At 45.8% G+C, this 27,586-nt stretch overlaps 3 protein-coding genes across 3 annotated transcripts; 2 read left to right on the top strand and 1 right to left on the bottom strand.

Moving 5' to 3' along the window:
• The first annotated feature begins 423 nt into the window (after positions 1 to 423).
• Positions 424 to 8,139, top strand: myef2 (myelin expression factor 2). Its single transcript, XM_037489962.2, has 17 exons — positions 424 to 611; positions 1,652 to 1,854; positions 2,625 to 2,677; positions 3,625 to 3,632; positions 3,738 to 3,831; positions 4,202 to 4,393; positions 4,479 to 4,632; positions 4,725 to 4,774; positions 4,858 to 4,918; positions 5,649 to 5,795; positions 6,030 to 6,074; positions 6,158 to 6,253; positions 6,368 to 6,463; positions 6,653 to 6,712; positions 6,933 to 7,117; positions 7,521 to 7,572; positions 7,738 to 8,139. The coding sequence occupies exons 1-17, from the start codon at positions 502 to 504 to the stop codon at positions 7,899 to 7,901; spliced, it is 1,770 nt and encodes a 589-aa protein (XP_037345859.1). The 5' UTR covers positions 424 to 501; the 3' UTR covers positions 7,902 to 8,139.
• Positions 8,140 to 8,260: 121 nt separating this feature from the next.
• slc24a5 (solute carrier family 24 member 5) lies at positions 8,261 to 13,839 on the bottom strand. Its single transcript, XM_037489974.2, has 9 exons — positions 13,560 to 13,839; positions 13,067 to 13,246; positions 12,330 to 12,413; positions 12,044 to 12,147; positions 11,811 to 11,911; positions 10,901 to 11,184; positions 10,597 to 10,806; positions 9,477 to 9,578; positions 8,261 to 9,125 (listed from the first exon to the last, which is right to left on the bottom strand). The coding sequence occupies exons 1-9, from the start codon at positions 13,723 to 13,725 to the stop codon at positions 8,803 to 8,805; spliced, it is 1,554 nt and encodes a 517-aa protein (XP_037345871.2). The 5' UTR covers positions 13,726 to 13,839; the 3' UTR covers positions 8,261 to 8,802.
• A 3,003-nt stretch (positions 13,840 to 16,842) lies between these two features.
• Positions 16,843 to 19,399, top strand: LOC119197389 (E3 ubiquitin-protein ligase RNF128-like). Its single transcript, XM_037453650.2, has one exon. It carries the CDS (start codon positions 17,164 to 17,166, stop codon positions 18,250 to 18,252), a length of 1,089 nt encoding a protein of 362 aa, XP_037309547.2. The 5' UTR covers positions 16,843 to 17,163; the 3' UTR covers positions 18,253 to 19,399.
• The last annotated feature ends 8,187 nt before the right edge of the window (positions 19,400 to 27,586 follow it).

Here is a 27,586-nt window from a genome sequence, read left to right as displayed (position 1 = left end):
TTTTTTAAGAGGACTTTAATGCATCTCTCAGATGTAAACACATTTTAAATGTCTAAATAATACTTGTGCAGCATAAAACTATGGTTATTCATTTATTTTGTCAAAATGTTGTAGTGTCTCAAGCAACGTTTAGCCAGTGGGCGGCTTTCTAGCTGTAAAATCAACTTCGTGATATTGAAATGTCAGATTGTGAATTGAAAGGATTTGTTTTGGCGGTGGAATCTGCACAAACGTGCAGAGCAGATTGTCTAAAAAGCCTGACACTGTGTCTACCAAACTAGGGACAACAATGGGCTCAATCTTTTAATATATGCCCATTTTATTTGTGCCAGCGCTGCAATCTTGCTTCACTCATACGTTATTCTATACTATACACACACCCAGGCTGCCTAGCAACAGCTTAGTTCCAAATATCGCGTTGGAGGCACAAGTCTCGCATCGCATTTTGAACTGCGTAGCAACGGGGGCACCTTGCGTTGCGTTGGGAGAACAAACCTCAACATGTCAGATGTTATCATCATTGATGAGGACCCGAACCAAGAGGAGTCTACCGCATCCGTAAAGTCTGAGTCAGAGGAGACGTCCGGAGAAACACCCAATGGCGTGAAAACGTGAGTGACAATGGTTGTTCTGTCCGTGCCGTCTGAGCATTTGTTAGCCACTTGAGCTAAAATGGAGTCCTGTGATGCTAGCCAGCTAGCTAGCTATTGTTAGCCAAGATGCGACTTCACGTTACCTCTGTTGCTAATCATGTTGTTACCGCGAAGTACCTTCGTATTATCTTCTTCGGTTCGTGGCTTACATGATGCCCAAGTATGCTGTGTAATGTTTTAACCTTTTAAACGCAAAGCAGAGCTGATACGCTGTTTACGTAACACGAATCAACAATTAACGGTATTGGATGCTAATCTCTGTATTTAGACGTTAGCCGAGCATCGTTCTGAGATGTTCATGTCAGCGGTAAATTACCCATCTTAAATGAACTAACTAAACATATAACAATTCAACGAAAGATCTAATAGCCGTTGTTGTTATTGTTTTTGTAAATCTCTACTCAGTGTTTCGTTGTGTCTGAAGCTAATGGCTAATGGCACTGTGATGCTGCAGTGCTAGCTAGCAGAACCATAGCAGACGACCCGCCACTCACATTTATCCTTCTTGGAGCCGATAAAATATCTTGAATTTCTAATAATAAATAATTCGAGACTATGAAACGGGAAGGTTTTTCACCTTCAACAATGGCACTGATTATACATAATTAATTGTATGTATTTGTAGTTTGTTTACAATAGGTTACATGAAGCAAATATTTATTTTGCCCCATCAGAATCATTTCTGTCAGACAAGTTATTACATTTACATTTTACTTAACGGCTAACGTTACATAATCTTCCCATACACACAATCCCAACGTTGTCCATAGCACGTACTCTTATTCCAAAGCTCTGCATTGCAATTATTCTGGTACCTAATACCTGATTTTTTTTTTTTTTTAATTAAAAGCGGGTATAATTAATCACGTATCATATGACCGATTAAAAATACAACCATATAGTTTCAACTGATCTCTTACTGTTGGATGTTTGTGTGATCTCTGAATGTTTTGAGGTTGTCTGTTGTTATCTTACTCGTAGCTTTATGCATTTTGTAGGGATGCTGAAGAAACTAAGCCTCCCAAAGAAAAGCATGATGCTAAAGAGAAGGCCTCTGGGAGCAGAAGAGCGAACCGCTTCCATCCCTACAAAGACAAACATGGGGGAGAAAAGAAGGGCGCTCATAGGAACCGGGTGTTCATCAGCAATATCCCCTATGATATGAAGTGGCAGGCAATTAAAGATCTAATGCGGGAGAAAGGTAATGTCCCCATGGACGGGGATGGTGTTTCCATTCTCTCGATCACCTCAGCTGAAACAAATTTCTACCCCTTTACCCCTTTTTTACTAGGTGTTGCATCCTGCTTTTAGCAGTAGTCAATTAGTTTGTAGCTTCCTCTGGATGTACTCCTCGCACATAGCAGGGAATTAACATTGTGTGTTACTAGGTGATTGGCGTTTTAATACATTTTTTTTGGATGGAGATCAATTTAGTTTGGGCTGATATGTCTGCGAGAAATGGAAGATGAACTCTGTTACATTGTCACTGGTTTCTATGGCCTTGTTAGTTCCAAAATGTAACCACAAACCAGTAGTAGAATTGATTGTTGAATGATTTTGTTGCATCTGTTGCAAGGTGAACCTTGACTATATCAATGACAATGATATTGTTATGTTCTACTTTCTGAATTACGGGGGGCCTCAATAGGCCTTTTTCAAAGCCCAACGGACAGCTTAAAACTCAACTGCCATGAATGGAATCTGTTGACAAACTGATAATGTTGAAGTCTTTTGAATTTCCCAGGTTTAATGTAGCTGTGTTTCTCTCTGGCCTTGGCCTTTGGGTGTCTCAGTCACTGCCCAGAAAGGCATGGTGTTGTCTGGTGGGATGTTGGTCTGGGCTGACTGTTGATCATTAATGGGACATCTCCATCTGTAGCGGCGTTGCCAAGGCCAACGGCAACTTGACGACTTGGTGACTCAAATTACTTTTGTTCTTTTGGTATTTTTCCTTTTGTATGTCTCATGTAGTTGGTGAGGTTACATACGTGGAGCTCTTTAAGGATGCAGAAGGAAAGTCAAGGGTAAGTGATGTGGCCAACTTGCTGCACGAGGTTTTAAATGCCCTCAGCAGGCTCTCATTAATCAAGTGCTCTTTTAGGTTCTGATCCTTTGGGTCTTACTGAGTTACTGAACTGGAGATACTGTGGGTTGTGTTTAGAGCCTGATAGTTGGCTAAAGATTGATACTCATTTGAAAGGGAGATGTCCTGTTGATTTTTGGAAAAGTAGCCTAATGAACTCCTATGAGTGCACTTTTTGCGTCTGTTGTTGTTTTTTAATTGGTGTAAAAGTTTGTTTGTTTGGCCATTTTCCAAAGGGGAATGTGGGTTGTGTGATTTGTCTTATCGATTGACCCTCGTCTCAAAATCTTATTTTACAATTCTGTCATATGGCACAGCTCTCTCTTCAAAGGAACAAAATAGCCATGAATGATCCAGTCGTGCCCTTTTTAATTATGTTTTTCTTTTGAATGGCAAAGTGCATACTATACATGTAAAGAAGACCACACCCTTTCTCTTTTTTGCTGTGGTAAAACTGGTCAATCCTAAACAATGTACAAAATACACTTGTTATTGCAGTTCCTTAAAATTTGCACCCATGATCTTTGTGTCCAGTTCAAAATATAAAATGTTCTGTTAAGGTACCTGTTAGTTGTAAACAAAACTTAAATACAAACTACCATTGTTTTATTATTATTTCAAAAGTGTTAATGTTCAACTTTGCTTATAATGATTTGCTGTAATGAGCCTTTTAATCTTTGCTCTAGATTCCTACTCAACCAAAAACCTGCCAGCTTAAGCTCCTGGGCAAAATATGGCCGACATTCACTATAAAAATACTAAAAGCAGGTTGATACATTAGATTTATAATGCTCCAATGCTTTGTCTTTATGCTAACTGAATTATGTTTCCTCCCTCGACTTTGGATGTGTGTGTGTGATCTGGACTGGTGTCATTCTCCCTGGGAAGGGTTGTGGGTAAGACACTACCTTATTTTCATGAACCTAAAACCTTTTTTTTTTTTTTTTAAATCTAACACGGGCACGTAGTCACTTTATGCTTCTGTTTTCTTGATTTAATAGTGTGGTGGAGTTCAAAGATGAGGAGTTTGTGAAGAAGGCAATAGATACTATGAATAAACATGACTTGAGTGGAAGGCCGCTGAACATCAAGGAGGTGAGTCATGAGTTATGGTCGTGATTACAGCAAAACGGAGAACTCTGATTAGATTTAACCATGTGATGTTTTTTCAATGCATTTTTTTGTTAGTAGCGGGTAGAAGATTTTCAGTGTCTAACTATGCAGTCAACGCTTCCACTTTGCTCATGGCTTTTCTGTAGATTTGACCCATACATGGTTTGAAAAATGTCCATCATCAGATCTACACGATGTGGATCTAAAAATATAATACTCTGGAATATCACAAGATAATACATTCTAGTGTACTATTTTCTTTTGGATTAGTTTAAAAACTTTTCTGACCAATTATTTAAGCTTATAGCTTTGATTTTCTGAGATCAGAAGTCAACTTTTACATTTTTCTAAGGACCCCGATGGCGAGCACGCTCGGCGTGTGCTGCAGCGCATTGGAGGAGGTCAGCAGGGAGGTCGCGGCCAGGACATGGGGCCCGGTGGGATGAGCGTCCCGCCGGCCATTGCCAACAACCCCAACCTCCCACCCGATGTCGTCCATGCCCTGCAGGCCGGACGACTGGGCACCACGGTGTTTGTGGCCAATGTGAGAAGTTACTGTGAACATTACCCAAAGTCTAGCTGGGGATAATTATTCACGTTTATTAAGTGTCGCACTGTGTGTTTTGCAGCTGGATTTCAAGGTGGGGTGGAAGAAGTTGAAGGAGGTGTTTGGCATGGCTGGCTTGGTGAAGCGAGCTGATGTAAAGGAGGATAAAGATGGCAAGAGCCGCGGGATGGGAACAGTGACTTTCGAGCAGTCGCTGGAGGCTGTGCAGGCAATATGTATCCTTTCGGGTAGCACACAACAACAACAAAAACAACGAGAGAGGTCACAGACATCTCACACAAAGTCTTCTTCTTGACTCTGGACTCAGCCATGTTCAATGGGCAGATGTTATTCGACAGACAGATGCACGTTAAAATGGTATGTTGGATTTTAGTTTTTGCGTAACTTTAGATAAAGAGGACGTGAGAACAAATTTCAACATTGGTTTTGTGGCTTTACAGGATGAGAAATCGGTTCCTCCCGATGACTTCCGTCAAGTGGAAAAAACACCTCAGTTACCTCGTGAGTTCACTTGTTTCCTACGGCCGGCTGTTGACATCAAACCCTTATCCATGGCAATCACCTCAGTGAATAGTAACTGGCACTAAAATTGTTAGTATAGTTGTGATTACCTGAGGGAACACATTGCACAAGGTTTTCAAATTGTATTGATATTTTACAGTGATATAGTTTTAAGAGGCCAAGTTTGTTATTGCATAAAACAGTGTCTCCCACCCATTTTTATTGAATGGAAATTTGCTGATTGTACAGTGTTTTTATTATATTGTTAAATGCTGCTACACTGCATCAGTGCCGCACCAACTATAAAGAATGAACGATGACCTGCTGATGGAATATTTAACATCAAAAGGCACACAGACAATGTTGTTGGGTCGACCAGATGTTAATTATTCATTTGCCACATTTTTTGCAAAATCTGTTCATTCGGTTTCGGTGCAGCAAGTCTTTATTTTCAGTGCCGACATCAAAACTCGGTTCATTATATCAATAAACAAGCCGACCATAAAGTGGGAATCTGCTTGAACTCAAAACAACTACTTCCAAGAAATTTATGAGGAAAATATGTCTATGCACATTTCCTTTTCAGTAAACAACAAAAGTCTCAATGAGGGTTTGCATTATTGATGATTGAATATTTGGAATACATTATTTCAAGGTATGTATCCACTCTGATTTGTTTGAGTAAATCCCACAGTTCAAGCTGTCACCTTCTTGTGTATTTTGTGTGTAGGGGGTCTCGGTGGTATTGGCATGGGGCTGGGACCAGGGGGGCAGCCTATAAATGCCAACCGTCTCGGTGGTGGAGGAGGAGGTGCAGGAGGAGGAGGAGGAGGAGGAGGTGGAGGAGGTGCTGGTATGGGCTCGATGGGGCCAGGAGGTCAGTTATGTTTGTGCAGAAATGCTTACACACTTCCTTTTTTGTGTCTTTAGACAAATGCGTAATCGCAGAGACACAGATCAGAACATATAACACATCAAAAAAAAACAGTCTCAAGCATTGGGCCAAAATAATTCCCCTGTGTACAGTGTTTTGCGTGCGTGCGGCCAGTGGGTAAAAATAGACCCACTTTGTGCTTTTGCATGGCCTGACTGACCTCGTCTCTCGCCATAGGCATGGACGCTCAAGGTTACGGTGGAATGAACCGACTCGGAGGAGGTAGGGCTTTTGCTACTTCTGAGTCTCTTCCTGTGCCGAGGGAAGGAGAGATTGGCGCTCAAACTAAGTGCTGCTTTCGACAGGAATGAGTGGTGGCGGGGGCTTTGGGTGCATGGACAGCATGGGGAACATGGGTGGCTATGGAGGCAGAGACATGGCGCCAGCTGGCAGGATGGGAGGTAAGTGAGCGTAAGAGCTTCAGCTGTGGGATGTTATCCTGTAAACAAGGAGCTGCACCGTTGGTTACTTAAGCCTAAGGTTACCTTTTTTTTTTTTTGTTCTCCCGTATTAAGATATGTACCGGTCTGGCATGAGTGGGATGGATCGAGACTTTGGCCACAGTGACATGGCGATGAATCGAGGATTCGGCGACTCTTTCGGAGGGATGGGTAAGTGGTGCCCCGAGTCCTCTCGTGCCTTCAATGCCGCCACGGCGGCGGTTTTGCCTGATCCTCTGTGTAGTTTGCTCTCGAGTTCCCGAGATTGCTTTTTGTGTGCTGACTGTTGTTTTTTTTGTGTTGGCTGAGGGGATATTGTTGAGTCAGGGTCTAATCTAAACCGACTTCTCTCTTCACTAGGTGGAGGTTTTGGAGGAGGAATGAGCGGTGGTGCAATGGGGCACATGGGAACTGGAATAGGTATTTCTATATTATATCTACAGTTTTTCGATGTGTTTTATTTTAGTGTCGTCATATACTGGAATTTTTGACTCTGATACACTTGGAAAACTAAAAATATTCAAAGCCTTTTTCAATCACACATGTAAATATTTACAAAGCATTGAAAAAAATTATTTTTCTTGTTGCACGCTCGATATGCTGGTGTCAAAATACTCATATTAGTTTGGTTTCATCGCAGGCGGTGGAATAGGAAATATGTCGATGGACCGCATGGGGTCCAGCTACGACCGCATGGGCATGTCCGGAATGGACATGAACCGTGGCTTTGGCGGCTACGGAGGCGGAGGACCGAGTCACATGGGTGGAGGCATGTCCGACAGGGGCTCCGGGTCCAAAGCAGGCTGTCAGATCTTTGTGCGAAATGTAAGTGTGGACGATGGACTTTGCTGGTAGAGACAAGTTGCAGAGCAGTTTCAAAGAGCTCCCCAAACATTCAACCACTATTTCATTGATCGATGCCTTTTCTCCATGCTTTGATGCCCCGGTATTTAGTAAGGTTTTAACGGGAAAACCGCCCATGCTTGACATGCATCGATATGAATGGTAATGATTCTGTGAATTAGTTCATGATTTGTGTGCTTTTAGATAAGCGAGATGGCGCTTGAGTTAACAGGAAGCTTTGAACTGTCGGCATATTTTCCCTCTGTCACACTCTTAATGATGTATTTGTACTGTTTGCCTTATTGCTGCACTCATTATTTTTTAATTACATAGTTTTGCCTGTCAAAAAAAGGTATTGACTCGCGGCTCCGTGTGTGATTTGCAGCTGTCCTATGACCTGACGTGGCAAAAGCTGAAGGAGAAGTTCAGTCACTGCGGTGAGTCTTTTGTTTGGTGTGAATTCAATCGTTAGTGCTCATTTTACAAGCCCTCAAAGAACTTGACATTTCATAATGGATGATCTTTGATCTTTGGACCAGAAGGCCCTACTGTGCTCACACTCATTTGAGAATGCCCTGGTTGCTCCTCCTTGTCCGCTGCAGGCCAGGTGATGTTCTCAGACATCAAGCAGGAGAACGGGAAGTCAAAGGGCTGCGGCACGGTGAGATTTGACTGCCCGGAAAGCGCTGAGAAGGCGTGCAGGATGATGAACGGAACCAAGATCAACGGCCGGGAGGTGGACGTCCGCATCGATCGGAACGCCTAGAGTTTTTTTGTAGAAGTCACGCTAACACACTTCCACATTCAGCCCCTTTGCCTATGAGCTCTTTGTTTTGTTTTAAAAACACAATTATTTCATATCTCCATGTGGCCACAGTTTTATGTTTTGTTTATATATATATATATATATATATATATATACATACTACGTAGTTCTTATGTCTTTGTTTTGTAAACCTTGTCAGCAAGTTTTATTTGGATAAATAAACTTTTTAATTTTTAAACTGGGTGGTTGTAGTAATCCTCTGTTGACCATGGTTTTGGGAGCATTCTACGGTCCATCGTTGCTCAACACTGACGCCCAGTGGCTGAATGCTGAGGCAAGGCTGAAGTAGGTGAGTCAGAATGAAACACGGGCTTTTTAGATTGGCAGAGCTCCAAGATCATTTTATCCCATGTCATCCCATTTTATCATAGTTCCGTTCTACTTTTTAGATAACGACAGGTGCAGAGTTTTTTGTTGTTGTTGTTAATTTCCATCTTCATGGCAAGCCATAAAGTCATGCTCATATAAGCTTATCAGTTGAGCTCTGTCGTATAGACTTGTTTAGAGTGACCCACATTAAAAGAAGGGACAAGGATACACGTTTAGTTGACACCTTTTTATTGCTTTACTCTGCCTCGTCAGTCCTGGAAATATTTAAACGCAGCGGTGGCTCCAGTCGAGTTTGGTCAGACTTTCTCAATCCGTTGAATGCGTAGGTTTTTGAGATGATCCTCTTCATGAGAGGTGACCAGCACGCGTCTCGCAAAGGCACGACCAGCCCCGTGTGTGTGTGTGTGTGTGTGTGTGTGTGTGTGTGTGTGTGTGAGTGAGCGGGAACATGTTTCCTTAGACCTCACCGTTTTAAGTCCTTGTGGCTTCCGCCCCCTGGCGAGGTCACGCCTCAGTCGCCGCACAGTTTGATGGGATTATTCCCAATGATCCCGAGCTCGTAGAGGATGGACAGAGTGGCGAAGGCGATGTAGCAGAAGAGCGAAACGAGTCCCAACTTCCAGTCCAACCTCCACCCGTTGATGTGAACGGACACAAAGAGGAAGACGATGGAGAGGAGCAGCGTGGCGGAGATGAAGACCAGCCCCGTGCTGTTGACCTCTACCGGGTTGTTGGTGTCCACGAAGGCGGTCTTGATGAACCAAGGCAGGCCCAGGCACAGCATGTCGAAAACATTGGAGCCCACGATGTTTGACATGGCCATGTCTGCTTTCCCTGGCGAATAGAGAACAAGTTCACGAGACTGCATTCCTGTCATTATGCGTGTGCTTTTTTTTTTTTTTTTTTTTGGAAAGGGGGTCAGGAAAGTGAATAAGTAATAAATTGTTCCCACCTAAATCTCTTTTAGCAGGAGCTCAGGTAGCACATTACTCTTAATAACCATATTGTTATGACCTCAGGGTGACTCATGGAGTGCAGCGGGTCTGCCACTTATTAGAGGGTTTCAACAATATGGCAAATGACCAGTTTAATCAGATTCTGGGGAGCGGTTTGGTCCTTTTTGTCCATTTTCCCCCGGGCCACCGGGCTGTATTCAGGGAAATGAGTCGTGACCCTGATGTTTACCTTCTCTGGCCACCATCACACTGGCGACGGTGTCTGGTATACTGGTTCCAGCAGCAAGGAGAGTGAGTCCCATCACTGTATCGGGGATGCCGAGGGTCTCGCCTGCGTTTAAAAAAAAAGAAAAAAACTTCCATTTATTTTGTATGGGCTAAAATTCTGATCGTACGACATGGTCTGTCCCGCATCCCTCAAATCAAAGTCCACATCCAGCAACAACAGGGCGAGAGCCACGGGGTGACAGGAGCAGCAGCTGCTTCTCACTGTGGCCGTGCGGTTAATAGATAATCAGCGCTCTGGGGTTAATAGATAATCTCTAGAGCCGGGGGGGGGGGGGGGGGGGGGCTGCGGCTGCGGCAGGAATTTAGAAATACTCTGCTCCCGGGACCAAATTCCACCAGCGGAACCACGGCCCGCTGTGAGAACCTAGTTCAACCATGTGTACAACTATCACACAGTGGTCTACATCAGGCGTGTTCCTTCCTACTTTTCCTTTTAATTTTGTTGATTTGTTCAAGCAAACCTGGCAAATTTAATCCAGGAACATGGGAACATGGAAGGACACAAACTTTTGTCCAGCTATGACTGGGGGTGGGGGGGCTTTTGAGGATTGTGAACCAACGCTGCAAATGGCATAGTGTGTGTTGTTTGTTGTACCCGCTGCTCTTTCATGAGACTAAAGTCTCCCTCCATGTGAGCCTGAATCTGCAGACTACAAGATAATAATCTCTTTATGCTCCAGTAGAGCTACCAACGTCACATGATGAGGCTACCGCTGATGGGCTGATCCTGGCTCAGTTTTTTTTTTTCTTCTTTTCTTCCCTGGACTAGTGCCTGTGGGTACCTCAGAACACACACACACACACACACACACAGGGGGCTCACATGACTGTTTCCTCAAGGGTTAGGCCGCCCGTAATCCCGGTCACGCTCATGGCCCGCTGCTGGAGCTCCAAAAACACCCCCCCTTTAACAACATGTGACCCTGCTCCGCGGGGCTGACATTTTTCGAACACTTGTGATCCGCAAAAGCTCCGGTGACGTGGCGCACAAGATGTCCAACCTGCAGCTAAACAAAACACAACGCAACGCAACACGAACGCGTAGCGCCGAAGTGGCTCACCGACGACCGTCACCATCCACACCATGACGTAAGTGAAAGCCGAGATCCACACGGCCGACATGAAGAAGGTCACCATGAACCATCCTTTCCAGAACCTTCTCCTGCAGTCCGGGACGGTCAGGAACAGCAGAGCGATGATGGGCAGGGACAGAACCCAGAGGATCCGTTTCAGGTCGCTCTCCGGCACGGCGAACACACTTTTGTGCTCGGCTGCAAAAAAAAAAAAGCAGACATTTAAGGTCAAGCAAGCGAGTGCATCACAGTAAAATCTGTGTATTTCAAAAAAAAAAAAAAAAATGTTAACCTTCAGGAATCTCATTGAGGCCGTGCAGGCTGAGGGACAGGTGGGAGTAGCCCGAGTCGTCCTGGAAGATCCCACTGTCGGTCCTGGAGCGACTGTGCACCCGCAGGTTGGTGTCGTCGCTCCAGCCCACCAGCGGCTGCGTCTCGGCCTTCTCGCCCGAGCCTCCGCCCAGACAGGTGCAGCAGGGGCTCAGCCTCCGGAGGACGAACTCGCTGACGCGGAGGTCGAAGCACAGCACCACGATGTAGACGCCGTAGATCAGCAGCAGGGACGCGGCGTCGTACCTGCGCGCGAAAGCCGTGGCAACCCGAGCTTCAAGTCGTGTTCAATGGCGACCAAGAGCGCTTCTTTTTGAGGATCAGCCATGAAGATGTTTATCATTTATGTAAATTACCTTAAACCTTTTTAGGTGCATTACGTTTCTTTGGGCTTTTCTAGCATTAATATGCACTGGAGTGGAGAAGCTAGAATTATTAAGAGCAACTTCATGTCTCTGCTCGTCTAGATTTGCTCAAATTTAGCAGCTTTGGAGTATTACTTAAGTACTTCTTCCTAAAAGAGACTAGGTTGCTCCCTCATACCAGTATATTTGGTTTTTCGGTTAGTATTTAGTAAAGTTTGGTTTTGATACATTTGTATTTAACAACACAACAAGATGGGTTCTGCTTTTATGAAACTCCATTTCCAATAAGTTATAGAAGCACAAGGACTGCCTTATTCAAGGATGTCAGTGAGTCACCGCCAAGTGCTTCTGCACTGTCTCCATTTCTTCTTCTTTTTTAGTGTCCCGTGAGGCGATGACTAGCTGTTTCTGACTGACTTTCACCCCCCCTCCCCCACCCCCACCACCCCACATGTGGCCACTGTGGTCTGAAGATCAAGCAGATCTCGACGCGCACTACAAACTCACCAGTAGACTTTGTTATCGGAAATGATGGCAATGACGGCAGAAACACTGATGCCGTACGCCAAGCAGTCCCTGAACAGGGGCCAACAGGTGAGGCGCCCGGCCTGATAAAGGCAAAAAAAAAAAAGATACATGTTTCATAAGCTCACACAACAAGTTGTACAACGACTCGTCCGCTGTGACCCTGTAAAGGTGCGGCTCAACCTTTGTGAGAGTGAGAGCGTTTCATAACGTACCAACGGGGCCAAGAGTCCACATGCTGCGCAGATTCCCAGCAGGTTGTAGACCGCTGACCCCACGATGGTGCTCACCCCGATGTCTCCCTTTGTCACGAACACACCTGGCGCGAGGGAAAAGGCCCGTCTTAGCTTTGAGGGACAGGGGACAGCAGCGTGGAAGCAGTGAGGAAGAAGAAGAGGAAGAAGAAGAGGAGGAGGAGGACACGTCTGGAGAGCAAACAAAGAGCTGCGAGGGGGACGCGGTGACGGCGATGTGCGTCACCATCAGCAGTAGCATAATTACCCAGAAAGGCTGTGACCAGTTCGGGTGCAGAACTCCCAGCGGCCATAAATGTGGCTCCTGCTACATCCTGAGACAGTCCCAGGCCTGAGAGAGACAAAAAGCAATTTACACAACATGATGGAAGCACCAGTTCAACACAACAATAGCACACATGACCAGGCAAAGACAACTGCTGCTTCTGATGTGTAGTATGCATTTTAATGCCATAGTGCGGCGTTATTGGTACGAACCCAGTACGTTTATTAGTTAAGTTTACAGATTGTTTACAACCATTACACCATTAAAAAAATAATGATAATTTGCTGTTTACATTTAGGGGTTTTCTTTTCTCCGTTTCATGTAACACTTGTGTGTGTGTGAGTCAATCAAAACATTTTTTTTTTTTTAAATAACTTATTTTTCATTATTTTATTTGAAAGTAATCGTTAGTTCATTTGAATGAGGACGGATGTGGACACACCACAACCACAGGCTTGTGAAAGTTATTTACTTTTATTCAAATCCAACTAAAATCTTTGTTCAATCATTTAAAACAAACCAAACAGCGTCTTCCAGACTGTTCCTAATCCACATATGTCCACATATTCAGACCAAGCTTTTTCTTAAAAGCTCAACAACATCTGTGCACTCTGATCCTTTGCTTGTAGTAGTAATCTTATAAATCCTCATTATTCCCATAATTATATCACGGCATTCCAGGCCGTGTGGTGATGCAATGCTGACGATGTGCCACTCACGGTCGCTGATCACTTCCAAGGAAGGCAGAAAGTAATCGTCGCAGATTATTGCGACCGCCAGGAGCATGTAGAAGATGACCATGAAATAAATGACGAGGCCTCCGTCCTTCCTCTCCTGCACCGTGAAGAAGCCGTCGGGGAATTCGGAGGACTGGGATGAGATGCATTCAGTCTCATTCTCTGAAACAGCAGGAGACACACACACACACACACAAACGTACACGTCACTGACAAAAAAGCGTCATCCCAAACAGCAGCGGATTGTTTGAGCTCTTAATGGAGGTTACGCGGTATTTTCATGCCAATAAGGCATGAGGATTACAGGGCAAACACGGACACGGTCCCTGAGCCACAAATTTGATTACTCACACTGTGACCATTAGAGTGACACACTGCACAGATTTGAATAACAGAACAAAGTTTGGGAGATTTAAAAAAAAAACACACACACACTCTTAAAATAAGCAAAATCAGACGCAATGCTGATTCTTACCAAGAGCCCGACGCACCCTGAGTGAAGGGGTTTCCTTTGCTGCTTCTGCTGTGAGTGATACAAGATGGACGGTGCAATACAAGAATATAACAAATCCTAAAAAGTAAGGTATAAAATCTTTCCTCTTTTTCTGTAGGGCTGCAGGCCTGTTCTTATTCATGGTCATTGGGAGTCAATGAAAGTAACATCAGCAAGTGTCCCAAGAAGTCATGCGTCTCCTCGCTCCAACCGGCTTACAGATATTCAAAAGTGGGCTGAGTGGGCTGCTTGTAAGGGCGGCATCTAACGCTACGACTACGACTACAAGCTGCCCGGGAGAGAGATTACAGCGGGGGGGGGGGGCAGCATCTTTTAAGGTCCGACGGGGCTTAAACTCGGGGTGGGGGGGGGGGGGGAGGAGTTGCAACTCATTACTGTCGGCCTGAACACGCTCCGGCCCGAGGCCCATCAGGGGTGCTGCCTCCTTCATTTAAAAAAAAAAAAAAAAAAAAAACTCACTTTAACAAACACGTCTTTGACCGTGCAAGAGACAACGTAAGAGAAAGAAATATTAGGGAGCTCTGCACGTCACACAGCGACTCCTTCACGCCGAGGGGTTAGACCTAAATGAAAAGGCATGAATAAATACATATTTAAGCAGTTTTGTTCTAGCAAATCAATTTGGGGTATGCGCTTTTAGATGTTTCTAGTTGTAGTAGCCAGCAGATAACGTCACAGTAACCACGTCCACGTTCATTTAAGCAGTCAATTTAATGCAACAGCGTGCACGCCAAGCGACGCTGAACAAATCAATCCAGGACGTCGCCCTCTACTGGCCGGCCAGTAGAGGGCGACCGGGGGGGCGACTGGGGCAACATTGGTTTTGCCCCAAGCTTCCACGTTCTCTTGTCGGGGGACATTCCTGACTTAATGAGAAGGTCATTGAAGGACAAAAGTGCGAAATTCGCTATCTTTTTGTTGTTGTTGTTAATTAAATAATTCTGGGATGTTTGCTGATATTGATCGTGTAGCCGCCCCTGGTACCAGGCAAACCCACCAGGCCTGTCACCACACCCACTGTGAATGCTCAGGTGTACCCATGGTGCCTTCTTTTGTTTACGATGACAACAATACCTACGAGGCTGGTTGGGCAGAATGTAGCAGAATGTAGCCCCTTTTCCTTGTTAAAATTGTAACGTAGTAACGTCTGGTCAGAATGCATTTCATTATTATTATACTCTACAAATCTCTATTCATACATTTACTTGAGGATAAAACTCTATTTCCAACCCTCCTCGGTTTATGTTAACAACACTAACAATAGAGATGTGACATTAACTTAACACTCACTTGTGTATAATTACTGAAACTCTAGGTTTGAACTTACTTGTAGTGACAACTCATATGACTCAATGGACACAGCTGTATAGGCTACACCCTTTTTGGGGTGATCAGGGGTGTGGGGTGTGACACGGTCTGGGTCATGTTCGGACATGCCCCACGTCTTCCCCACACGGACCACCGAGCCGCTCAGGAGACATTCAACAGAGGGACAATCTGTCCTCGCTGGACTTCTCTCTGGACGGAGATTCACAGCAAGTCGTAAGTGTCTTTCCTTATTTTTTATGTTCATTTTTCTGCACTAAACTGAAACCATTGCATGTTTTTGAGAAGCTGATTACGAACGCAAAGCATAATGTCCTCACAATTGCCCAAATATAAACTCCCTGAAAGTCTTCTCAGCATTTTGATTATACTAGAATGGCCGTCATAGTATGAACCCCGTTGGGCTGTATATGGTTATTTTTATTTATGATGGATGACTTAGAGTCAAAACAGTTTTGTTTACTGTCGAATGATAGACGGAAACATTGAGTGAATGGCACCCCTTTGAAGTTTGACTACTTTTAAAAAAAATGAAATAATACTAATGAATAATGAAATAAATGATCAAATGATACATTTTGAGACCAGAATCTAGTACAACTGCGATATTACCAAACAATCCAATGCATTTTAAAAATATTATACTATTTCAAAATATTACTAGTTCTAAGGTCTACCATTTATTGTACATTTATTGTACTTTCCAGCTCATTAACATGTTAGTTTATACTGCCACTGAGTGGAAAACTTAATTATTGTGAAAAAAAGAGAAGAAAAAAAAACTCATTATTTTACATTCTTTCGTCTATTTGTCTGTATTCATTCATAAGAATATCTATTTAATTATGTCTTTTATGTTAAGTAAATTAGCATATAACATATACACACTGAATAAGACATGGCTACAGTTTTCGTTATACGTTAATCGTTATACGTGAGTCTATTTCTATCATCATCCTTGCCTATAATATGGAATATTAGTGAAATCACATAAATATTGGGCACAAAAGACAACATTCGTAGGCCTGTAATTATTTGTGAGTATTGCAGTTACTCTCTTTCACCAGCAGATGTCAGCATCAAAGCACAACGTTTTACAGGATGTAGTTTGGAGGATTTCTTGAAAATGTGAACGCCTAAAGCTACACCAAACGGAAAAACAAATATTTTCCGCGGTTAACATGGTATTAATGGAGCCTTTACTTTCCACTGTGTCTGGGTAATCATTCCAGTTTCAAGAATTTAGGGGTCATAGCAGGACCATTGTTGACATTATCAAGAACTGCAGGTAGCAGTCATACCAAGAATAAATACCAGGCTCCTTCTTTATCACAGGTTTAATGGCACATTCTAAGAAAAACACTCCAGTGCGTCTGTGTGTTGAACAACTTTGGTAAAACAGCAGCTTGGCCTGAACCCCCCCCCAATCTCATTTGTCATTGGAAGCTTGTGCGTGTTCGTGTGTGCACTTTGAATTGAAAGGAGATATTGTGGAAACTCTGCTGAAACACCGTCTTCCTCTCAGTTGTCCCTGGTATGTTGCTGCGTGGAATATATCTCTTTCAGCGCTTTAAGGTGTCCAAACACAAACCCCATTTATTATAGTATATGTGCCATTTTAAAAGGGATTTTTTAAGGTCATGTTTATAATGTGTGGCGGAAGCAAACGCAAAATAAACCATCATGATAGAGGAGTGAAACTTGTCAGTTTGGATTTCAAACCCTCTGCCGCAGAAATAGGGGAAGGAAACAAGCAGAACCAGCCAAACCGGTTGAGCTGCTTGGCCTTGGTCATCGTTACACAAGGGATAGTTAGCAGCTTTTATTTGTTTCACGGGGTTGTTCCGTGCCACTGAGCCAAGTCCACGAAATCTTATCTTTCGCTTATCGCGTCTTGCCTTCTCGCTCGCTGTTCCTTGGCCCCCCTCCTTGAGAACAGCGCAGGTTGGTGTGTGTTTTGTGAAGCTTCCACTTGCCGAATACCAGCACCCTGCCCGCCCCAAAAGGGGAGTGCCCAGCGTTCAAGGTTCAGGAAGATAACGAGAGGTGAGTCGCTGACGCATAGCTTGTGTTGTGTTACCAAAGGCTCATATCAGATTACAGCAGACCGCGGCTCGGGTGAAGCCACAGACGCGTTCGGACCGCCGTCCTTTTTTCTCGCACAAACCAGGAACCAGTTTTGAAGAAGCCAACAAAGGGCTACGTGTTGGGTTTTTTTTCCCCCCAGACGACCGTTACCATGGGTATTAAGGCGCAGCGCTCCCTGCTGCTTCTGCTGTGTTTGTCGGGGCTCGTTCGCTGCTCGGCCGCCTTCCTGTTTTGGACGGCCTTGGTGGAGCTGATCTACGCCAACGACAGCAACGGCATCGTGCACAAGTACTGCGAGTGCGGCGTGTACGGTAGCAACTCCCTCCTGGGGAAAGCCGAGGGCGTCGTCGCCCTCCCCAGGGGAGACCCCTTGGGCTGCGGCTCGGGTCCCGTCTACAACCGCAACTCCAGCCAGCCGCCTTGGATAGCCCTGGTTAAGAGGGGCAACTGCTCCTTCAGCGAGAAGTTCAACGCCGCCAGGCGCCAGGGAGCGGACGCGGTGGTCGTGTACAACATGGACGGCAGCGGCAACAGCACCACTCGCATGAGGCACGAGGACGTCGGCGACATCGTGGCCATCATGATCGGCAACTCGCAGGGCATGGAGATTGTGCGTTTGGTGAGCAACGGGACAGAGGTGACGATGGTGATTGAGTTAGGCAACCCCCACGGACGCTGGATGGACACGTACTGGCTGTACATTCTCTCCATCCTGTTCTTCATTGTGACGGCCGCCTCCATCGCCTACTTTGTGTTCATCTCCGCCAACCGCCTCTACGGCCTGAACGCGCACAGGCGCGCCGAGAGGAGGCTGAAGTCGGAGGCCAAGAGGGCGATCGGCCGCCTGCAGGTGCGCAAACTCATGGCGTCGGACGAGGAAACGGCCTCCGACTCTCACGTGTGCGCCGTGTGCATCGAGTCCTACAGGGCGGGGGAGGCGGTGACGGTGCTGACGTGCGGCCACATCTTCCACAAAGCCTGCATCGAGCCCTGGCTGCTGGAAAGGAGGACCTGCCCCATGTGTAAGTGCGACATCCTGAAGGCCCTCGGGGTTGAGGAGGAGACGAAAGGGAGCCTTTCGGCCGAGTCACCACCGGAGGTCACTGTGATCACGGTGACAGGAGGAGAACCCATGTACGAAGTCCCACTGGCAGACCGGCCAGGCTCCGACCCGGACAGCCATCAGCGTCACTATGACAACGGGGCCTTCGAGGAGGACTCGTCGGCCGGGATACGTTGAAACCAGCAGAGTGGAATCAAACTGTCATGTTCCAGCGGGAGATTTGGGATGAAATAAATTATCCAGAAAAAAAGAAAGAAACGATTTTTAATGGACCTAATTAGCTTGGATGTCTGTCCTCTGTCTTGGTGCAAGTGTGTACATATGGGGTGTGTTCATAAAAAACAAACAGAGAATTTCGTGGGGTAATGCCAGTGTCACATTTCCGCTTTGCATGGTGGACACACCAGCTGAGCACTGGTCAGGGAGGAAATGCAGTAGAGCATTTTGAATAGGGTTTTTTTTTTTACCCCGGGCCAAATTTCCATCGACAATGAGACGTGTTGCATTGCACATTGCCTCACAAATGCACATTGTTTTTTTTTCTTTTTCTTTGCTTTCAGAGTAGAATTGATTTCTTTTAATTTAATAAATTGGAATAATTGGAATTTCTTAAGGTTGGATAAGTAAACACAGCTCTTCCTTATGAACACACCCTGTGCAGGGAATGCAGTTTGACACTCAATGAGTGACGACGAGCGAATAGCATCACCTGATGGGCCGGGAAATTAAATAAGATCATTTGTTCACCAATAGATACATTTGGGAATTTGGCAATGCAATAAATGTCACGAAAACTGTCGATGATATGCCTCCCAAATATTTTATCTTGACTGTTGAATGGGGGGGGGGATAAACCTTTGTGTGTAATGGATTTTGAGATGACATTATATTGAGATCTATTCATCTATCACGTCAGGTTCTGACTCCCTTCTAGAAACAGATGTACAAGCACAAACAGCTGCTCTTGAATTGGTCTTCCAGGACTTTTCCTTTGAATTATTTGGAATGGTGTTGGTTTCATTTTTGTGGTCTACCTCTTAACTCTCACGAGGGTTATGGAACATATTAAGACTCTCAGATGTAGTGTGTCCCCCAGTCAATTTTACACCTCAAGAATTGTTTAATGTCTTTTTTTTGTTTCTGGTGGGAATTTGCTGATTGTGGCAACTAATATATTTTTCTATATTGGATCATGGTATATGCTGTTTTACAGATCCCAGAAGTCCTAAATTGTTCTGTAAAAATCAACATCACCTGCTGTATTAAATCACATTGATGCTTATTAGAGTGCAATAAATCCCTCAAAATGAGGCCTAAGCTACAAGCACGTGTCCTTTTTATTCAGCGTGTTGTTTCTGGTTGTGGTTGTTGTGCAGCTATCCATCAGGCAGGTCAAAGTGTAGGTAGTGTCTCACTGTCAGAGTTATGCTCTCGCTCCCAATAACTGTGGGAGAGGAGTGAGAAGTTGTGATTACTTCCACACAGGTGGGAGCCAATCTTCAGCTGGATGATCATTTTGTCACGTAAGCAGGGCCTGCCGGAGCAAGCACAGATATGCAGCTGCATGGCCCGTGGACTGGAAGTAATACTTTTTATTATCCTCCCATGTAGAGTCTTGGAAGCAGCAGACTGCTTTTGAAGTGCGGACACATTTTCCGGGTCAGTCGGGACTTTGGGCTTGTGTGGACAGCTGATGGGTCACATGATGTGAGGATGTGTCTTTAGGGTGGAGACAATTTGAGCAGTTCAGCCAAAGAGGGATATTTCTTTTCTGATTCTTTTATTTTAATTTTTTAGAAGCCTGAAAGAAAGAGTTAAAAGATCTGATAAGCATATGCACATCCAATACTGTGTTGTTTTTGTTTCGAGGTCTCGACCCCAAAGGATGGAAAAGCACTGCTTCCGCCAGAGGGTCCTGTCACACACGCTCATATATTTACTCCGTATCAGCCTCTGTGTTTTACATTTGTTCTCCCGGGCCAATGTGCCCTGCCTCCATTTTATCTAGGTCTGAGGCCCCCGTGGTCAGAGGCTCTTAGGCACTGGCCCCGTTGCCATGTTTGGCAATTCATCCCCCCTTCTGAAAGCCCTTCAATGGTTTCATTTTTAAACAGAAATCGTTTTGACTGCCTGCCAGGTCTCAAAATCTCTGCAAGGTGCCACAGGACTGAATAATTTATCACAGCTCCATGAGAGTTTAAAAAAACGTATTTGTGCACACGCGCGTGTGTGTGTGTGTGTGTGTGTGTGTGGGGTCGATGCATGCGCCGGTGGATGAGGATAAAGGTGTAGGCGCTAAAGCAGGAGCAGGGCACGGAGTCGATATCAGAGCTGACGCTTTTTCTTCTTCCTGAAAGCACCACAGTCTGTAGTTCCCTCTCCCCCTTCTCCGAGAGGGTGTGCTGCTGCGGACTGTTAGGCCCCGCTCTGTGAGCTCAGCATTCATAGGTCAGACGGTTACAGTGGTATCACAGAAAGACAGGGAATCAATACCGGACTAACCGGGCCAGGCCCGGGAACAAACCGGCAAGCCCCCCCCCCCCCCCTCCCCCCCACCCCCCCGCACGGGGGTCAGAGGCGCGCTCGTCTCAGCGGTGGCGCTTCTCTGATTTATTGTGGTGGTTAAGGAGAAAATTGAGTCAGAAGGTTTTCATTTAACAGGCATGCTGGTCCGCGGCGGCACTCTGTAGCGCCACACTTGGCCTTCGCTTCCAGATAGCGACCAAACGGTGGAATCACGAGCTTATCTGCTCCTGACATCTGGCGACAAATAAGTCTAAGGACTGAACAGAAGAAAAACAAAAAAAAAGCAAAGAGGCAGGGCTCCCGTTTGCGGTTGGGTTTTGTCTTCGTCTCCGTCTGTCCCCGGGAACGTTCACGGTTGCCCTGCACCACCACCTGGTGGGGAGAATCCCCAAGCACAAGGCCTCTGAATCCAGCCCCTTTGAATCGAAAGGTCCAGAAGTTCAGCAGCTCCAGTCACATCCTTTCATTTTGGTTCTCTGGGCACTGGGTCAGTTTTCCTGCTTTAGTGGAACCACAGAGTAATAAATCACACTTTCTCCTATAAAGGCCGAGCTAAAGTCATCTGTCCGTCTGTCTGCTCCCTCCTCTGTGCAGCTTTCTAATTCAGTTACAGTAGTTGGTCTGGTCTCAGGCTCTGTTGCCCCAGACTGTCCCAGCAATTACCTTAATGAAGGGAGGAAATTTGATTCCAAAAGTGCACTAAGAAATAAACAAATCCACTTAGTGAGTGAGTATAACATTACATTTTTTTTTTTTTACTCTCTTACTGCTGTTAGATCAAATTCTCTGGCCGATAGATGTGCATTCCTCCTCCGAGGGTATACAAGTCACAGCTCATTCGTGTCTCAGCAGGGAATCATGTCTTCTATCTGTCCACATTGCGAGGGAGACTTTGGATCTTTCCAAAGAAATAAAATGAGTAGTTTTAACAGGAACGTTCCCCTTACGCACCATGTTTTCGGGTTGATACAGGTGGGGACGCTTGCTTAATCTTGACGTTGCGTCAAGGAGCGTCTCCTTCCGCTTGTTGTCCCCCCTGTGGAGCATCAGATAGCGCTGAGTGCACTGGACAAAAACAAGTCGCATCCTGTGTCATTGTTTGTTACCCCGTCTGCGTCCTTCGACATGTCGGCCAGCTCACCCCCCCCCACCCCCCCGGTGTTTTTTTTTTTCTTTTACACGCTGACAGACATCGGAAGGGCAGACGCGGGAGGTTAAAGGAGCAAAGAGGATATCCGAAGAAGGAACACCTCTTCCGCTCCGAGTCAGAGGAAGGAAGTGTCCGTTCAGGAGAGGGGGGGGGGGGGGGGGGGGGGGGTTCATAGGTGTGGAAAAAGTGGGCCTTTTGTTGGCTCCTTTCCGTGGCTTCTTCCATTGAAGCTGTTATTCATTTTTTTGCGTGTTGGATCCAGTTTGGAGTAAAAGCCGAGCCGGGCTGCAACGATCAAAAGCCTGCCACCTACTGGAGAAATATTCATAGGGCGTCAGGTCAAATGAAGGAAAACTCAGTAGCGATCAGCCTCTGTCATCCACGGCCAAAGGTGATGTCTCGGGCCCTGTACTCACCCGAAAAAAAGGACAAATCCAACCAATCCCTGCGTGGCTTTTCCCGTCAACAGTGGCATCTGTACATCTGTCGCGTAAATGATTAGTCAGCAGTCAGTCTCGTGCCATCACGGGCTGGAAAAAGCTCCTCCTTGTGTCGATGGCCACGGGCGAGGCTTCGAGAAACCGCCGCTCGGCACAGTTTGACAACGCGGATCAATGATCAAGCTGCTTTTCATCAAGTCCCGCTTTTTTCTGTAATTTTATTCATGCCCGTCGTACCGGAGGCTCACTTCTCAAAAATGTCAATAGCCCGTGAAAGTGGTCATGCTAGTGTGTGTGTGTGTGTGTGTCGCGCTCTTTCCCAGCAGTCCATCCATCCAGTCTGATTAACTCCTCCCGTGTCCCGTTGCCTGCGGCGATTAATTAATGACCCGTTTTGTTTAATTGCAAAGAGCCAAACAGGACAAAGAGAAGAGCAACGGAGGCCCCCCGAGCAGGGGGAGAGGGGGGGTGGGGGGGGGCCCGCTGTTTGTGGGTTTGCATCTGAGTGCGCGGAACAGAAGCTGCAGGGTTGTCACGAATCTCTTCTCGCCGCCCCGCTCACTACGTCCATCTGTCCCGGGCCCGGGCCTGGACAGCCTGTCCCCCGGGCCTCGGCCGCCATTTGGCTTCGCCAATATAAGAGTCACTCCAAGGTTTGTCCTCCTTTCTGCACGCCGCGGGTCAGCGCCCAGGACGTACCTCGACGTCAGCGGCATTTTTAAAGATTTAGTTGCTGTGATTTGAGTGGAACACGATGCAGAGGCAGCGATCCGCCTCCTTCAGAATGAACAGCGAGATGCCGCTGTTTTCTTTTTTTTTTGCTCCTCTTTGCATGAATGTAATATTTTGATATGTGGATTAGGTATTTGGTTCTGGAAACATAAAAGACCAAATGGAATAACTAGGATGGATGATTATCATTACTTTAATTAAGAGATTAATGAGAAGAAATTGGCCAAATATTTTGTTAAAGCAGGCTCATTATATTTGCATCTAGGTGACGAGAGGCAAATTATTGCAACTGGACTACGATCCAATTAAAGGGTTTGTAATGAAAGTAATAACCCCAGTCTTCAGGTTAAAGTTGCGAGCTGGAGCTCCGTTTAAACCTCTTGCTATTTTGAGGCCTGGTTTGATGAATTATACAGCGCGCCGTACTTGACATCTTACGAAATATTTCTTTTTTGCAAGCGGTCCACTTCTACATTCTGCCACACTGTGTGTTTCCTCTAACAAATGTTTCTCTGCATTTACATCCATGTCACCATGGCTCATGCCCCGCTGGCCTCCCTTGCCATTGTAGAGCGTAGTGAAATAATGTACGTATCATAATGCAAAGGGAATGGGAACGAGAAGCGGGGGGATGGACCAATGGAAGGAGGCTCTGTTTGGAACCTAGAGGACAAGCAGATGTTAGCATGACGACGTTCACACACACACACACACCAGTGTGAACCTGTTCGACTGCAGGAGGACATCAGCCGCGTGTGTCATCGCTCGCATCACTCACCAGTGTTGGGTGCGCGAGAATTAAGAGTCATTGTGTTGCACATAGTCATGTGTAAGTGCATGTGTACGTTTTTTTTAAATCTTTATCACTTCAGGAAAGTGAATTGTAACATTCTGGTTGATGAGAAATGTCTTACTCAGCCTTTGGTTTGCTTCTCCCGTCCTCACTGGTTGCAAAAGAGACCAAAGTCAAACCGCTAGTCCACAAACCAGTGGGCTGAGTCACAATGAGCACCTCCACATGATGTAGATCAGCTCATGCTCTTTGATCACTTCTAATAATACGAGTACTAAATACATTTTCTGTTTTGCCCTACATCCATATTGCGTTCATGGAGGCAGCGCAATCGCCATCCTTAATGTTTCTTAACCTGTATAAATTCGCTGGCAACCAGATGGCATTCAGGTTACCTGGAATCTATAAAACCAACCGCTGATCTCCGATCCCGATTCATGACTCTAGGTGTGCCTCCTTTTCTTTTCCTGTCCGGACTCGCACGCCTAAGACACTGAAAACAGCTCAAACGGACTCATTAAATAAACACTTTCTCGCTCGGAGAGACTCCGTTGTGAGTGCTGTTTCAATGTTGCCACGTCACCGAAAACCAAACTAATACGGTTATCATGTAATACGTAGGGCCTGTCTTTGTGACCTCTGCGCCGCAACTTTTTTTTTTTTTTTGTTTTAGTTCTCGCTGACAAACGCAAACAATGAATTTTCTTTTGCAAGCGAAGACAAAAGCTGATGTTGTTGGTTCCCGAGGAGAAAAGGAGGCTTTGTCCCGACTTTACGTGTGTGCAGGCATGAGTTACATACCAGCGAAGGGGGGGTGGGGTGGGGTGGGGTGGGGGGGGGAGCTGGAGCCGGGGACATGGATACGAGTCCCAGGCTCTTCAGGTGGGGTCATCCAGGGCACCGCGTGACAAAGAGGACCTCGGCCCTCGGGCGGGAAGGAGGATTGTTACGCTGATCGGCGCTTTTGTTTGTTTTTGCACCCTCTTCAAACGGCAGCCAGGGCCCTTTGTGAGAGGCCCCTGTGTGGTCCAGACTGAGCTGGGCTTTGTGGCTGAGGTGAGGCCCGGGATGAATATCCACCAGGTGAATATCCTGACGTACCTTGGTCCCTTTTTTTTTTTTTTTACGTTTTCTAATGAGGTCACCCTTTGTTTTGGGTTACAAAAGCCAATAGAAAACAACTTTCGGGTTGCGGAGGGCTGTAAAATGTATATCTGGAGGTGGCACTTGCCATTTATTCTCAGCGCGTCCTGCAGTTCATCAGAAAAGCCTGAGCATCCGGACCACGGGCCATTTATTAACAACAAATTAACATTTAAAAAGGCAGACTTGATGAATTGTGTTCAAAACCCCGAAACTGCAGACATGAAGGCTTTTTAGAAAATGAGAAACATTGCGTCTCTACTAGTAAATATCAGTAGGCTTTTAATGAATGTATCTTTGGTACAGATGCCTTGCAGCTCTTTTCAATAAGTTAAATCGTCCAAGTACTCTTTCTCATCCTCTACAGTCTTTACACCTGAGGCTGCATCCAGCGGCTGGCTAGCTTAGCTTAGCACAAAGACTTGAAACAGGGGGAAACAGGTAGCCTGGTGTCCAATGGTCACAGAATCTGAACAAGCAGTTTCACCATTAGAAAGAGAAAATTGGCATTCATTTGTTTAATTATTAATAATGCGAGCACATATTACCTTGACTCAGAATAAGGTGTTAGTTGGTGATCTTGAGAGGTTCTGTTTAGAGGATTTAGTCACAGTAGAACATGTGTAGTGATGTGTAGTAACTGAGCTCAGCTAATGCATAACGATGGTATTTATCCTGTCATCCACTACGCTCGGTCATAAATACATTACATATGAAACTATTATCCACGAAGGTGATGCTTGAACAAGATGAAGCAGGTTTAAGGCTGGAAGGGGATAAACGAGTTTATTATCACCAGTGATATTTATTTCAACTTGTGTTATAAAGAGCCAGCAACTTGGTTTGGACACGCTCAACACTAACACCCACACTCACACCTCTTTCCTCTCTCTCTCTCTCTCTTTCTCTCTCTCTCTGGACCCGCCTTGTAAATTAATGTAATTTACAGCCACTGAGCGGAATTCTCCCAACGAGTTCGGACACGGCGAGCTCAGATAAATCAACCACCGCTGCAGCGGCGGCTCTCAGCAGCAGGTCGGTCATCGAGGATCTGCTTGAAATACAGGATCAATGAGAGGGGGGACGGGGGGGGGGGGGGGGACAAAGAGAGCGAGATGGCTTACCAGGAGGGGGAGGGATATACGATTCCTTTACCTACATGCATGAACACACACACACACACACAGACAAGCACACGCACGCACTACAGTGACTCTTATCTGCAGCCCGAGGGTGTCAGTCAGAGACAACAAGGGCCCCCCCCCCCCCATGTCCGCGGGGGGAGGACAACATTGCTCAGGCATTGTGAGGGAAACCCGGTCTTCGTGCCCCACAGCCGAACCTCACATTTGCATTTGTTTCTGGCCTCTCTCCCCCGAGTTCCAACCTGCCTGTCTCCCTGCACCGAATATTCCCCCCCCCCCCCCCCCAGGGAGAAAGTACTGTACATGGCGTTTGTCGCTCACATTTCTGAAGCAGAAACCTTTTCCTGAGGGATATTTATACGTTTATCATTTACGCGTGTGTGTGTGTGTGTGCGACAGGCCATGTGAAGCGATGTGTGACGATGGTAACTGAGGGCTGTGATGGGATATTTTCCTCGTGACTGACGGGGGCCAATGCTTCATTCTCCTCCGGCTCTTATTTCCTCGCCCTTCGAGTCAGATCGCCGATGTGTGTGATGTATTATGTGTGTTTGTATTATATGTTGTCTTCCGCGTGGCCGTGTGTGTGTGTGTGTGTGTGTGTGTCGCATTGAGGGTTAAGAAATGGGCCTGTCAGAAGTGAATGATCAGACTAATCAGGTGGAACGCGGCAGACAGCAGGATTAAGACACACTGGAGAGAGAAAGCCCAAATATAGCCGGGGGTTAACACACACCTCACGCTAGGGGGGGGGCGGGGGCGTGTCTGTGCGCGAGTGTGTGTGCGTGTGTGTTTACTGTGCTCTAGACCCAGTCTTGTGATGTCCCATGATAGGCCTTTCTTCCCATTTAATCGCTTAACAGTGCTATGACATGGGAGTCGCAGAAAATCCATCATCAACATCACTTCAGGAGGAGGCTTGTCTGCTGGGAGTTTAAAGGCGCACACACACAGACACACAACTACAAATCTGCAGCACAGTTTACATCGACATCCGGTCTTATCTCCCTTTTTAATTGGACATCCCCTTTGACTGCTCTGCCAGTGAGCAAACAAGACAAACCCTTTTACCAGCAGGCTTTAAAGGCATTAACTGTTCAGCGGAATTAGTTTTGGAATAAAGGTTGTTTACCACCCATAACAATCAAATCCATTTAACATAAATGAACCTCACAAGCCTAAACGCATCAACAGCCTGTGTTTATCTGCTCCATCTATCCGTTTAGTTATCCAATCACTGATGAATGTACATTTTCTCTGGCAAATATTGACGTTGCTTTGATTTTTAATGCTTTGGAGTAAAAACAGTCATTCATATTAATGGCCACTCTTTTCGGATGATAATGCTCACATTCATTATCATCCATTAATGTTTGTTTACCTAATTGGATCGGGCTATAACCTCCACGAATGCTCATCACGCACTGCTCGACATTGTTTATGTGAGGCGACCGGAGAGGGTGGGAGTTAATAGACCTCAAAGTCAAATGCACCCTGGGAAACTTTGTCATATTGACTGCTGTTTCCAATCAGTGGGATGCTACGGAGATTCTCATGACACCATCTGGGGTAACCTTTGTAA

Source organism: Pungitius pungitius, chromosome 4 (assembly GCF_949316345.1).
Source record: "Pungitius pungitius chromosome 4, fPunPun2.1, whole genome shotgun sequence".
Classification (NCBI taxonomy): domain Eukaryota; kingdom Metazoa; phylum Chordata; class Actinopteri; order Perciformes; family Gasterosteidae; genus Pungitius; species Pungitius pungitius.
This window is presented reverse-complemented; position numbering and strand designations above follow the sequence as displayed.

Excerpts from the sequence above, each read along its gene's own strand:
- myef2 (XM_037489962.2), top strand. The coding sequence starts at position 502 with ATGTCAGATGTTATCATCATTGATGAGGACCCGAACCAAGAGGAGTCT. Across the intron at positions 1,855-2,624 it reads AGATCTAATGCGGGAGAAAG|TTGGTGAGGTTACATACGTG; the intron begins GTAATGTCCCCA and ends TGTCTCATGTAG. Across the intron at positions 6,075-6,157 it reads AATGAACCGACTCGGAGGAG|GAATGAGTGGTGGCGGGGGC; the intron begins GTAGGGCTTTTG and ends TGCTTTCGACAG.
- slc24a5 (XM_037489974.2), bottom strand. The coding sequence starts at position 13,725 with ATGACCATGAATAAGAACAGGCCTGCAGCCCTACAGAAAAAGAGGAAA. Across the intron at positions 12,414-13,066 it reads CTTGGAAGTGATCAGCGACC|GCCTGGGACTGTCTCAGGAT; the intron begins GTGAGTGGCACA and ends TGTCTCTCTCAG. Across the intron at positions 12,148-12,329 it reads ACTGGTCACAGCCTTTCTGG|GTGTGTTCGTGACAAAGGGA; the intron begins GTAATTATGCTA and ends CCCTCGCGCCAG.
- LOC119197389 (XM_037453650.2), top strand. The coding sequence starts at position 17,164 with ATGGGTATTAAGGCGCAGCGCTCCCTGCTGCTTCTGCTGTGTTTGTCG.